Raw genomic sequence first — 12,806 nt, 5'->3', positions numbered from 1 at the left:
CTCGAAAGCATGAATTCACTAATAAGAATATCCAGACTATTTGTCAAGAACTATTAAGAAGAAAGATACACATGCACCCATTTGTTTCCAGCCCTCCCAGAGACTCAAAAATAAACCATTTTTACCATCAGGGCAGAGTAGGTATAAGGGTAGTGGTAGGCCAGGTAGCAGACATCATCCTTATGGGGGAACACAACGGTGAAGGTGAGCGTGTAGCACGATTTCCCGCTGGTACCAGCTGCTGTTCCTCCTGCCGTACAACGCTGGTAGTGATTTCTGGTAAGGAAAAGTGAGCGACAAAGAGAATGACCTGGATTTTGTCGTTAAAAACCAAAGCGAGAAACGTAAATGCCTTAGATCAGATTGGTCCCCAGCCTGGTTGGCACTGTGAGCATTTCTGGAATTTTGAGAGTGTTAGTGGGCGCCACAAAAAAATGGCTGCCATGAGAAATGGGTCCCATTGTAAAGTGTTGGGAGGTTCCACAGATGTTGAAAGGTTACAAGCCAATCATCCTCCTGTGACAGAGGCCTGCAGACAGAGAAGTGGCGCCTCCTGGGTTGGGTTTCCATTCCCCTGGTGGGAGCGGGGGATCCTCTGCTCCCACCTTCCACCCCCCAGCAGGGGGGAAAGGTGGGGAATGGGCTTCCCGGGCACACTCTCAAGGCTGGCACAATGTTACTGACATCATCACCCATGACTGACATCATCACAACGTTACTGACACCACCACCCATGCAGGAGCTCATACGAGTGATGCAGGGCATGATGTAAGAGCCAAGCCCTGTGCCTAAAATGCTGTATTTTAATATCTATATCCGCCAATTGAGAAATTTTTATTGTATGGAATAGTGTTTTAATGTTTATTTATAATGTTTTTACTGTTTTTAGACTGTATGTTGCAAATTGTGTGTTGTCATACTGCCCTGAGCCTGTCTGACCAGGAGGGCGGTCTAGAAGTGCAATAAATAAATAAAAAATCATGCTGCCCCAAGAGTGCTCCCGCACCTCACACTGGGCTGATTTGGGCCCCAAATGGGCTGAATCGGGCCTATTTGGGGCCCAAATTGGCCTGCTGTGAACAGCACGCATGCTCCCCATCTTGCATGATGATATCACTTCCCAGAAATGACATCATAGTGCCAGTGTGGGACCGTGCGGACAAAGTGCAAGCATTGCACAAGGAACATGCACGGAACATGAGGGAGGTAAGTGTTGGGTCCCCTCTCCCATTGGGAGATTAAGGGGACCTGGCAAGCCTACTCCGGGGCTCTTCAGAATCATCTCCTACTCTAGCGAAGGGGAGGAAAGGCCAGGTTGGCCCATTGGTTTGGGGTAGAGCTACATCTTCAAAGAAGTAAATGGTGGCCCGGAAAAACACTGTTGGCTTCAACAGCACTCAAGGGCACCTTGCTGGGGATCTGAGAGCCAAGCTACAAGTGACGAATTACACTTGCCTGGCAAGTGAACAGACTCACATGTATTCCTCCCTGTTCACTTGCCATTCACTTGCTTTCCACTCGATGAAGTGGAGCGCAAGTGAATGGCAAGTGAACAGGGAGGAATACACATGAGTCTATTCACTTGCCAGGCAAGTGTAATTCGTCACTTGTAGCTTAGCTCACAGTCTTAAGAAGCAGAATTCAGCAGATATTCCAACCTCAGAGCAATCATATCTGATTCAAAATTATAAAACTGTCCATTCGCTTAAGAACAAGCCTGCAACATTTCACAGGCATGCCACCAGCACCTCTAAGTCCATGGGCTTGGGTGGGGGGACAACTCTGTTTAGGATTGTATTATAATAGTGTCATCCAAAGGAGAGTTATCCCTTTCTAAGTCCGTTGAAGCCAACAGGCTTAGAAGGGTGTAACTCTGTTTAGGATGACAGTGTAAATGTAGCATACTCTCATGGATATAGCTAGAATGATAGAGGAACAGTTGCTGGACATGACCAAGAAAGCCATTCAAGATACCTTTGCACACAGAAACAGGGCTAACCCAGGCCGTTTCCACACTGCTTACTTTCATCCAGAACGCCGCAGAACATCGCGGAAAAAAACCCCGTGGAAGATAGCGTCTTCTCGCGTGAGTTTTGCACGATGTTGCACAAAACTCTCGCAAGAAAACGCTATCTTCCCCGTTTTTTTCTCGACGTTCCACAGCGTTCCAGATGAAGGTAAGCAGTGTGGAAACAGCCCCAGTCCTAAAACTAGACAGGCCACAAAAGGAGTCTAGAGGCCTAGAATTAGGGATCCCATTCCCCCAGTGGGAGCGGGGGATCCTCTGCTTCCACCCTTCCACCTGGCTGGAGGGAGAGAAAGACGCAGGAACGGGCATACCGGGCACACTCCTGGGGCAGTGCAATGATGTCACTTCCCAGGAGGGATGTCATCGCACTGCTCCAAGAGCACTCCCATGCTTCACAGCAGGCTGATTTGGGCTCCAAACGGGCCAAATTGGGCCACTTTGGGGCCCAAATCATCCCATTGCAAATTGTGCATGAGCCCCCATGCTTGCGCTATGACATCACTTCCCGGAAGTGACATCCTTTCCGTTTCAGAGGACTACTGCCAGTCAGAGTAAGTAATTCTGAGGTAGATAAGATAGTACAACAGCTTCAGATACAAATTCCAAGGCTTCTCTAGTAACTTGAGTACAAAATCAGATTTCCATTTGCCTTTCCCTCCTCTGTCCCTATCAGCTCATTTTGCAGTGTATTATTTTAAGAGTCAGCCTCAAGGCTGAAGGGAGGGGAGATTTCCCTTCAGTTGAGATGAAGAGCCCATTCCCACATTTTCAGAGAGACCATCTCTCAGCAAATTGCACCCGGACGTACATTTCAACCAATAATTTTCCCAGCCTAGCACCAATTACGCTATTGCTGAACCATCCCGTTCCAAAAGGCCATGTGGCATATCCTTCCCACCCACCTCCTTGATGAATGTTATCATCAGCTTTACATTAAAATAAAGAAAGCAACCAAATTTGCAATTTCAGCTGCTGAAATGTACCGACTAGCTTATTTACTTGTTGGTTTTATTTATTTATTTATATGGGGCGGGGGAATAAAGATAATGATTCTCCTCAAATCCCACAGAAATAATTATTTCTTCATATGTGAGTGGTGCACATGGCCATTTGTGTCTTTTTCCTTGTTTGAATGCAGGGAATGAAAAATTTGCGCAAAACAAAAAAGACCCCTGGAAGCCGTGACCTTTAACCTGAACGTTGTTTCTCAAGTCCCAGAAGACAGGCGCAATGGTTCTATTTTATCATTTTGTATAAACGCAGATGCCTCCCTCATCAGTGAGCAAGAAAAAATATAATTAAAAATGCAGCCATATATTATTTATTACATTGCATATAATTCTATTTAATGTTTAATTGTTATTTATTTAATATATAATATTACATATTATATAGTGTAATATAATTAAATAAATGTAATATACTTAAATGATGGGGGAAACATCTATGCATGTGCAAAATGATAATCTGTGACTACTGTATTATATTATAAAGTAACATTTATTAACATTATTTATAATCCTCCTTTCTCACTGAAACTCAAGGCAGGTTACATAGTGTAGATCAATACAGTCAATGGATGGAACATGAAAAAACAATACAATAGCATGAAGATTTCAGGAAAAAACAAGGAGAAAATTGAAACAGACCTGAAATTGGTGTTGAAAGAAAACATAAGCAAATTGACATGGCATATTATTATCCAGTGGGAGCAGGGCTCATTTCGGGGGGGGGGGGACACACAGGAACGCAGTTCCAGTGGTTCCCCAAAGAGGTCACATGACAGGTGGCCCCACCCACCTGACTCTCGGCCATTTGGGGCATGTTTCGGCCTGGATTGGGGCCGAAATGGCCCCGATCAGGCCTCTGACGGGTGGTGGATCACTCTCCCACTCAGCAGCGGCCCGATCTTGACCATTTTGGGCCCCTTTTTGTCTATTTTCAGCCCCTTTTTGCCATTTTGGGCCCAATTTCGGCCCTGAATGGCTAGGATTGGGTCCAAAACAGCCAGGATAGGTGACATCAGGAGGTGTAGCATATGCAAATCAGTTATGCTAATGACACATTTCTGGTGATGGCGAGGGGTATGGCATATGCTAATGAGTTATGCTAATGAGTTCCTCCAGCTCTTTTTCTACAAAATGACCCCTGAGTGGGAGCATACTTACAGCAACAGACAGTATGATGATAATGATGACGTGGGATTTTTATTTTTATAGTAATTTAGACAGTCATCTGGTAAACCGGAATTGTCTAGTACAAAGAAGGTTTTGCCTCCCGCAAAAAGCAAGACCTTTATTAGATGTTGATAGAACTAATTCTAAACCAAGCAATTATGATCCAGGAGGTAAACAGAGGTATTGAAAATTTGATTATGATGAGTCTTCTTTTGGAATCTGTGCTGTAAACTAGTGCACAAGGGTGAGGACCGTGTTTAAATTTTATTTCTGACAATATGCTAGTTTACTACATGCATGGAACATAAGAAGAGCCCTGCTGGATCAGACCAGTGGTCCTCTAGCCCAACCAACCAGGAAGATGGTCCATGGAGGCCCATCAAATAGGGCATAGAAGATAAGGCCTTCTCCTGATGGTTGCTTCCAACCACCAATATTCATGTTTTCCAAAGGGAAGGTTTACTGCCACTAGACTGAAGAGGGGCTGTGGCTTAATGGTTGAGCATCTGCTTGGCATGCAGAAGGTCTCAGGTTCAATCCTCAGCATCTCTAGTTAAAAGGGTCAGATAATAGGTGATATGAAAGACCTCTGCCTGAGACCCTGGAGAGCAGCTGCCGGTCAGAGTAGACAATTCTGACCTTGATGGATGGATGGTCTGATTCAGTACAAGGCAGCTTCATGTGTTAAGATGATAAGACCTCAGCCTGAGACCCTGGAGAGCAGCTGCCGGTCAGAGTAGACAATTCTGTCCTTGATGGATAGATGGTCTGATTCAGTACAAGGCAGCTTCATGTGTTAAGATGATATGAAAGACCTCTGCCTGACATCCTGGAGAGCCGCTGCCAGTCTGAGAAGACAATATTAACCCGGGTGGACCAAGGGACTGATTCAGTATAAGGCAGCTTCATGTGTGTTTTGTAGTTCCCTTTATTCCCTGTAACTAGTTGCTGTTGAATGACTTCTCTTCCATTAATCTGTCCAATCCCCATCACTATGTCTACCGGCAGTGAATTCCACAATTTAATTAATTATTGAGTAAAGCAGTACTTACTTTACCCATCCCAAATCTATGGAGTTTCATTTTATGCAGGCAACGGTAAAATACATATAACACACCACCCGCCTGCTATCAGTCTACCGCTTAATTCTAGATAGTGTGTAGATTGGCTGTAATTCTGAACAGATGCAATGCAAAACAAAAAAACTACTGTATTGAAGGGGATGTATCCTGGGAGCTGCTTTTTTTTTTTTGTTACAAAGTGCATGTCCACATGTGTGCAATATCGAAGGGAAACAAGCTGTCACCTCCATAATTTAGAATGCATACCTTTACATGCATAGTCTGTGCAGTTGGGAAGGAGATTGGTGCACCTGGATTGATTTTACAAAAAAGCTTGTCTACCCACTCTTTGGCGTCAATAGCTGGCTCACGTTTCTCTACAACAATCGGATTAGTCTCACTTAAAGGGCAGTCCTACAGAGATCCCATTGATTTCAGTGCAGTTGGACAAGGGTGATTCTGCATAGGATTGCCCATGGGTTTAGAAGGGGGTAACTCTGTTTGGGCAAGTGATGCTAGGTTTGGGGGGGCTATAGACCTAATGTATTTATCCTGGAGTGTCTGATGAAGCAGGATATTGTCTACAAACTAAAGGTTATATTGAATTTCTTAATCCTTCTGTTTCATCCTAAAATCCCCCATCTCAGTTTCACTTCTCCCATGTACAAATTGATCTGATAATCCTTCTCTTTTCTTGCATACACAATACCACCAAATAGACAAAACCAGCCGTAACAAGAACTTTTTAAAAAGCCAAAATAAAACAGAGGCTGTTTGCTTTTTCCTACCAAGAACTCAGGCCACAAATAACCGATCCGCAAGATGCTACCAGGTCTTTTCAGCTTGCAATCGTAAACATGCCACCAATTTAAATGAATGGGACTTTCTTCCTAATAAACCTGGTTAGGATCCTGGTACTTTCCCACTGTATCAGTTCACCTTCACCTAGGTCCTAGCCCAGATTTCCATAGGATTTATCGCCAAGTATGTTGTATTACAATTGCAGTTATTTGCTCAGGGTGGTGTCTGTCCTTTGCAACAACTACATGTGACTTTCAATCCCTGATTCTCAGTTCTAGCACACGGGGTTCCCAATTTGGTTTGGGACTGCAGCTCACATCGAGATACTTTACTTTACTTTACTTTAATTGAATTTTTATACCGCCCATCTCCCGAAGGACTCAGGGCGGAGATAGGGCTTCAGCCTGTCACACCACTGTTTTCCTGACCTGAAACGATTCTGGAGGATATTATGTCATCTGTAGGGGAAATCTGCAGGTGCTCACACAATCCCAGGACCATTGGAGGTTGGGAAACCAGTGGCAGGAGGCAGAAACTTCTTCTCCACTTGCATTACTGTTGCAATCCAAATTGGGTCCTCCCCAAATGGGAATGGAGGAAAACTAGCAAATATTATGCAGGGTAGGGACTCCAGATCCAACCGGGCTACCCTGTAAAGTGTGAAGAAAAGAGAGCAACGGGACCAAGATCACTCAGTGAACTTTACAGTTGAGACAGGATTTGAACTCGAGCCTCCCCACCTCAAATCCACCATAAGAACCTCCCTCATATTGGCTCTTGTGTCATCTGGCCTAACCAGTGCAATCCTAAAAAGAATGAGACCTCTCCAAAGTCTCTCTACCTGAGACTTTGGAGAGCTGCTGCCAGTCTGAGTAGACGATATTGACCCTGATGGACCAATGCTCCAATTCAGTAGAAGGCATCTTGATGTGTATCTGTTCTAATCAAGCATCTTGCTTGTATGGGTGGGTGGGGGTAAGCTCTGTCTGGCTCTGCCCATGCAAATAGGAACTCAAAATAGTAGGTCAAGGGCTGAACAAGACCTTTGCTTCCTGGTGTACAATTTTTCTGCTTGCAGGGGGGGGTGGTTTGTTTGTTTTTTTAACTTCACAATGTACAAATTTTCTGCTTGCAAGGAGGTTTTTTTTATTTTATTTTTTACTTCACAAGAGCTTTCAAAACTGGTATCCACCCCTCAAACACAGTCATGCAGTCTCAACCAGACTGGTCCATTTACCATTTCAACATCTTGCTACCCTGTTTGGCTGCATTTGAAGATCCATTGACAGTCTTGCAGTGGGGAAGCCCACTGTTTTTACAAAGAAAACAAAGGAAGAGGAGAGGGCTGCGTGTGGCCTTCTACATTATCAGTGCGAGTCTTCCTAGCAACAGCGTTTCTCTCCTTCTCTTTCTCATTCTCTCATGTTGCAGAGGACATCAAAGAGCCAGCAGGCAAAAGAAAAGGAAGAAAGGAAAGAACTACATTTGTAGCGATTTGGGCAGAATTCCAACTACTGACCTAGAAACAGAAAGTTCAGTACACAATTACCAACCCCTTGAGCAGTCCAAATTCAGCTCCTCACGATGGCTCAAGTGGGGTTAGACAATGAACTGGAAATGAACGCAATGCACGGATGTGTCGTTGGGGGCCTTGCATGTCACCGCCATTCCTTAAATTATCAGCTGGAAAGGAACATTATTGCCCTGTGTGTAATAAATGTAAACAGTTGCCAAGACAGCGAGCGATGAATTAGATTGTTTTATCGAGGGCTGCTGTACGGCAAGAGGGGGTTTTCTGTGCAAGCATCTAACCACTGCTTGGTGGGCAGGCAATAAAGCAGAGCTACGGCATCCGCGAGGTCCCTTTCGACAGAAGCATTTCTAATAATCTCCATAATGTAAAAATCTCATGAGAGGGATAGGAAGGAAGATGCCTTAGTGGAGCAGTGGGCTGCCACGTTGATCTTCATGAGTAAGACATCCTTGGCCCCTCTCACAAGAAAGATGGATGTGAGCAGAGATCAGAGAGCATGTACTACAAAACTCTTCTAGACCTCTCCTCCCGCTCGCCTTCATCTCGTAGCAGTGCCTCCCAAATGGTGTCCTGGGGTACACAAGGGAAATTCTAGGGTCCGATGGTAAATGTGAACTGTTGTGTCTATGCATGAGTCACTGATCTGTCCTTCCAATGAGTTTCTGCTGGGGGTTTCTGTTGACTCTCTGTCCTGGCTGGGATGGGACCACTCAGCCACTTCGGAAATGGAAGTGCGACAGAAGAGGCTGAAGGTCACATCTCTGTATGAGTCACTGCTCAAAACACAGAACAACAGGAGCGCTGAGAGTAGGCAGGTTTACCTCATATTTATCTAATTAACGAATTGGCAGTCCTGGAATCTTTTTCCAGTGCAGAATTTCTTCTCCTCTCCCCTTCCATGATCACACTATTATTATTACCCAACATAGAAGCCACAGTTAGCTGGGTGGGTTTTACAGAACAATCCCCTGCAGAGTTAACTTCACTCTCAATTCACTCAAATCAAAGGGCTGACACCGGAGTAAGCACGCTTAGGATTGCACTGTTCAGTTACCAAGGCTGGGACTAGCGGTGTTCCCATCTTTGCAAGTAATGTGATTGAAAATCAAATTTACTCTATTCACAGTGCCTCCTCTCTCTTGATCAGCCGTACTCTCAAATGGCTGATTTTCCTCAATTTACAATCACTGTTTTGAGCACTTCTGTCATTGTACAGTTAGTAGCATTATGGGTAGCTGCTCAAACATCCAGGATTGCTAGGAACTGAAATATTCCTGGCCTTTGGAATCAATTTAGAGGCTGCAATAACTGCAGTTCTCATCAACTCTGCCAAGAAGTTATCCTTAAGAAGAGTATTTTATAGAGACGGTAAGTCCCAGTCCGAGCCTATTCTTTAAGGGGACGGGAGGTGACTAAATGGTAGCAGATCTGCTTTGGATATGGAAAATCCCAGGTTCCGTGCCTGGCATCTCCAGATAAAAAGGATCATGAGGGGAAAGTACTCTACCGGAGACCTTGGAGATCCACTGCTGGTCGGAGTGGACAAAACCAACCTAACTCCATCTAAGACAGTTTCATGTGTTTATTTAAAGAGCTGTTAACTGCAGGAGTTTATTCTCCACACTTCAGAAAGGTATGAACTATAGTTGGATGAGCTGGTAGGGAAGGGAGCAGGCACCCACAGGTGCACCTGTGTGCACCTTCCAAGTGGCGGTTGAAGGCTCAGAAAATATTCACTAGGGAGGGACGCTTGCAATATTGCAAGCCGCTTGGAGGGGATTATGCTCGGGAGCTTTAACCCATCCAGAATGAATTCTATGACTGCATGTACTTTCTGAGGCATGACATGCTGATTATCCAAAGAAAAGCGCTGATGTATGAACCGAGGTGGGGAGGAACCAGCAGGCAGACATTAGCACAACTAATTCTATGCAGATTTATGGGCAAATCGGAAGCAGAGGATAGAGATGAGAAAGATATCTTGTCCGAAGCATATTAACATAAAATCCAGCACATTATATCTTTGGGAGGGGAGGAAATAAGCAAGTCTTATCCTATCGTCTGCAGCCTATCCCTCTCTAGCTTATGATGAAGAACTTAATTGTACTTCCACAGTTTAATCACACTCGTCAGCTGCTATTTAATCACCGCACAATAACGGCCTTGTTAATGACATTAGGGGCCATTATGACCATAATCAACCCATAAGCCTCGCCTCTCTCACATCTGCTTGCGCCCAAGCCTGCCAGCTCTCAGCAAGCGGTTCATGCAGGGAGGAGCCAGAGGTAGAAGAGCCACGTACTGAGAAGAGTTCGCTCTGTCGCTAATGGGAGCAAAGGGTGCAAAACGGGATGGAGTGATGCAATTTACTGTGAAAACCCTCCCAGGAAAGATCCGGAGGAGTTAGCCGTGTTAGTAAAGAGTCCAGTAGCACCTTTAAGACTAACCAACATTACTGTAGCATAAGTGTTCGAGAACTACAGAACTGCATCTGACGAAGTGAGCAGTAGTTCTTGAAAGCTTACGCTACAATAAAGTTGGTTAGTCTTAAAGGTGCTACTGGACTCTTTACTGTTTTGCCTCCTGGGAAAGTGTTCTTAGGATGGCACTGTTAAGAAGTGATCCTACACTGAAGTAAGTCCTACTTTAATCAATGGAAGTGTTCTTAGGATTGTACTGAGCAAGCCTACTCAGAAGTATGTCCCATTTTATTCAATGGGGATTACTCCTAGGAAAGTGTTCTTAGAATTGCAACCTTAATGTGTGTTATTGTCAAGAGTCCAGTAGCACCTTTAAGACTAACCAACTTTATTGAAGCATAAGCTTTCGAGAACCACAACTCTCTTTGTCAGATGCAAGTGGTTTTCGAAAGCTTATGCTACAATAATGTTGGTTAGTTTTAAAGGTGCTACTGCACTCTTGACTGTTTTGCAAGTACAGACTATCATGGCTAATGTCTCTGGATTAATGTGTTGCAACTCAGGCAGTTCTGTCTGAGTGTATTTTTTTCCTCAAAAGCTTGTACCCAGTTGAACTGCTCTATTGCATGCTAAATCCAATGTTTGCAAATGGCTTCAAAAGGTATAGATCAGTGTTTCCCAAAGTCCTAAAGCAGAAGGTGCTTTTTAAAGAATTAATTAAAATCAGAGGCAAGCTTCACACTCACGCTTTCCAGAACGAGTATAACAATTAGCTGTCCTTGCAAGCTTGCAAGGACAGTGTATCTCTGCATGCAATACTGTTCTGTGCATGAACAGTGACTCATACAGGGATGAAATACACAGCCTCCTCCAAGGGTGGGTCATTGCACTCCATCAGGATCCATTCATAGATGGGCAGCAGGATGAACCACTCTTGGTGGAGACAGTTCAAGAAAAAAAAAGGCATGGACAACGCCAATATCACCCAGAGCAGTGTTTCCCAACCTGTGGGTCAGGAGGGACCCAAAAGTGGGTCACGAAGCCTCCGAGAGTAGGTCTCAGGCCAGCCATCCCTAATGCCCTTTGCACCCTTCTCTTTCTCTCCTCTTCTTCCTTTCCATCTTCTCACATTCTCACCTTTCCCTTCGTTACAATAACAGGGAGGGGGGAAGCTGTCTGGGAACTAGAAACTCCAATGGTAGCTAGAAGAAGGGGGGAAGGCTGGAGAGTAGGTGGGAGATGTTTGGCACATGGAAAAGTGAGAAGAGAGGAAGAGGTGCATGTGAGAACAGGCTTATGTCTTGGTGCTGCTCCTTCAGCATCTCAACCTCTTGACCAGCCCCCTGCAGTCCCTCACTGCCCTCTACCTGCTGTGGGAGATGTACTTCACTGAACCACTTGCCACCCACTTCTTTGCCAACATCTGCCATCTTTCTGCATCTCCTCAACCCGCCGTCCCCTCCCCACCGCCTTCTCAGTCTCTCAGGCCAGTCCTTATAGGTCACCATACCAAAAAGGTCGGGAACCACTTGTCATGTATGCCAGCGTACCAGCATACCTGCCATAACTGTATTCTGCATTTCGTACTGGTCAATGCTGTTTGCCAGAGTTATATGCTGTATTCTGTGTAGATCATCTGAGAGCGTCTTAACTGCTAATATTAATTGCAGGAGAGCCAGTGGAGCCTCTCTGTTACCTGTTGAAAATATGTACTTTCACTTTTTCCAGCATGTGTCCTTGAAGGCGAGCTGCTAGCAGCAGACACTGTATCTTTTCCCAGAGACTGGGATATTTTCTTTTGTACTTCATGTAGTCTAAACTAATCTATTCTTTGGGGTTTCACGCCAGAATGTCAACGGACCCCAAAGGGCGGGAAGTTTCCCTATAACTAGTTATGCCTTTGTTTGAATTGTCACTTCTGCCAATTACTACCGTTGTGTGAACATCCTGAACTGTATGGATCTCAATAAAGTCACTTCAACTGGAACACCTGCGGGTTAACTGTGGAGGGCTTGAGGGACCCAACTGCCAGGGACTGACACCACTGACCTGGAAACACAGCAGGCAATCTCCTCCGTTGACGGGTGTTTGGGGTGCTTCATTTCTCATGGCCCATCTTGCTGCAAAGGATGTCCCCCAGCCCTTACTTTGGAAACTACTGGTTGAGGCAGAAGGATCATCTACATCAATTTTCTGACAAATCGCTAAATCCTTATTAGCAACTGCAAATACCTAATCTGCATTTGGATTTATTGGTTTTCTTCCTCTTAATCAATTGTTATGACTTTTTGCTGTTTTAACAGGAGAAATGATACTAATCTAACAATTATAATAATAGAAAAGAGCAAGAGTCCAGTAGCACCTCTAAGACTAACAAAATCTGTGGTAGAGTATGAGCCTTCGTGAGTCACAGATCTGAAGAAGTGAGCTGTAACTCACAAAAGCTCATACCCTACCACAAAGTTTGTTAGTCTTAGAGGTGCTACTGGACTCTTGCTCTTTTCTGCTGCTACAGACAGAGTAACACGGCTGCCCATCTTGAAATATAACAATGAGGTTGTTGTGAAACTGAAGATGATGACTTTTGCAAAGTATTTTAAATGTGCTGAAAAGCACCAAAAAGAAGAACTTGGGGCAAATCTCCTGCAGTTTTCCAAGCTGTGTAATTCAAGGTATTTATATGTGTATAATATAGGGGTGTCTACCAGATGAAAGTTAATGAGGTATCTATGGTGGAAGAGGGATGGAGGGAGGGAACAGATAGCTCAAACACACTCTGGGAAG

The 12,806-nt window shown here is 44.6% G+C and overlaps 1 protein-coding gene across 1 annotated transcript in view; it reads right to left on the bottom strand.

Moving 5' to 3' along the window:
- The window catches only part of AGBL1 (AGBL carboxypeptidase 1), a 433,907-nt gene that overhangs the window by 334,994 nt on the left and 86,107 nt on the right, over positions 1-12,806 (bottom strand). Inside the window, exon 16 of the mRNA XM_055003103.1 lies at positions 126-276. Within this exon, the coding sequence (XP_054859078.1) occupies positions 126-276 (151 nt within the window). The remainder of the gene's footprint in view (positions 1-125; positions 277-12,806) is intronic.

Source organism: Eublepharis macularius, chromosome 18 (assembly GCF_028583425.1).
Source record: "Eublepharis macularius isolate TG4126 chromosome 18, MPM_Emac_v1.0, whole genome shotgun sequence".
Taxonomy (NCBI): domain Eukaryota; kingdom Metazoa; phylum Chordata; class Lepidosauria; order Squamata; family Eublepharidae; genus Eublepharis; species Eublepharis macularius.
The sequence above is the reverse complement of the archived record's forward strand: the minus strand, read 5'-3'. Positions and strand labels throughout refer to the sequence as shown.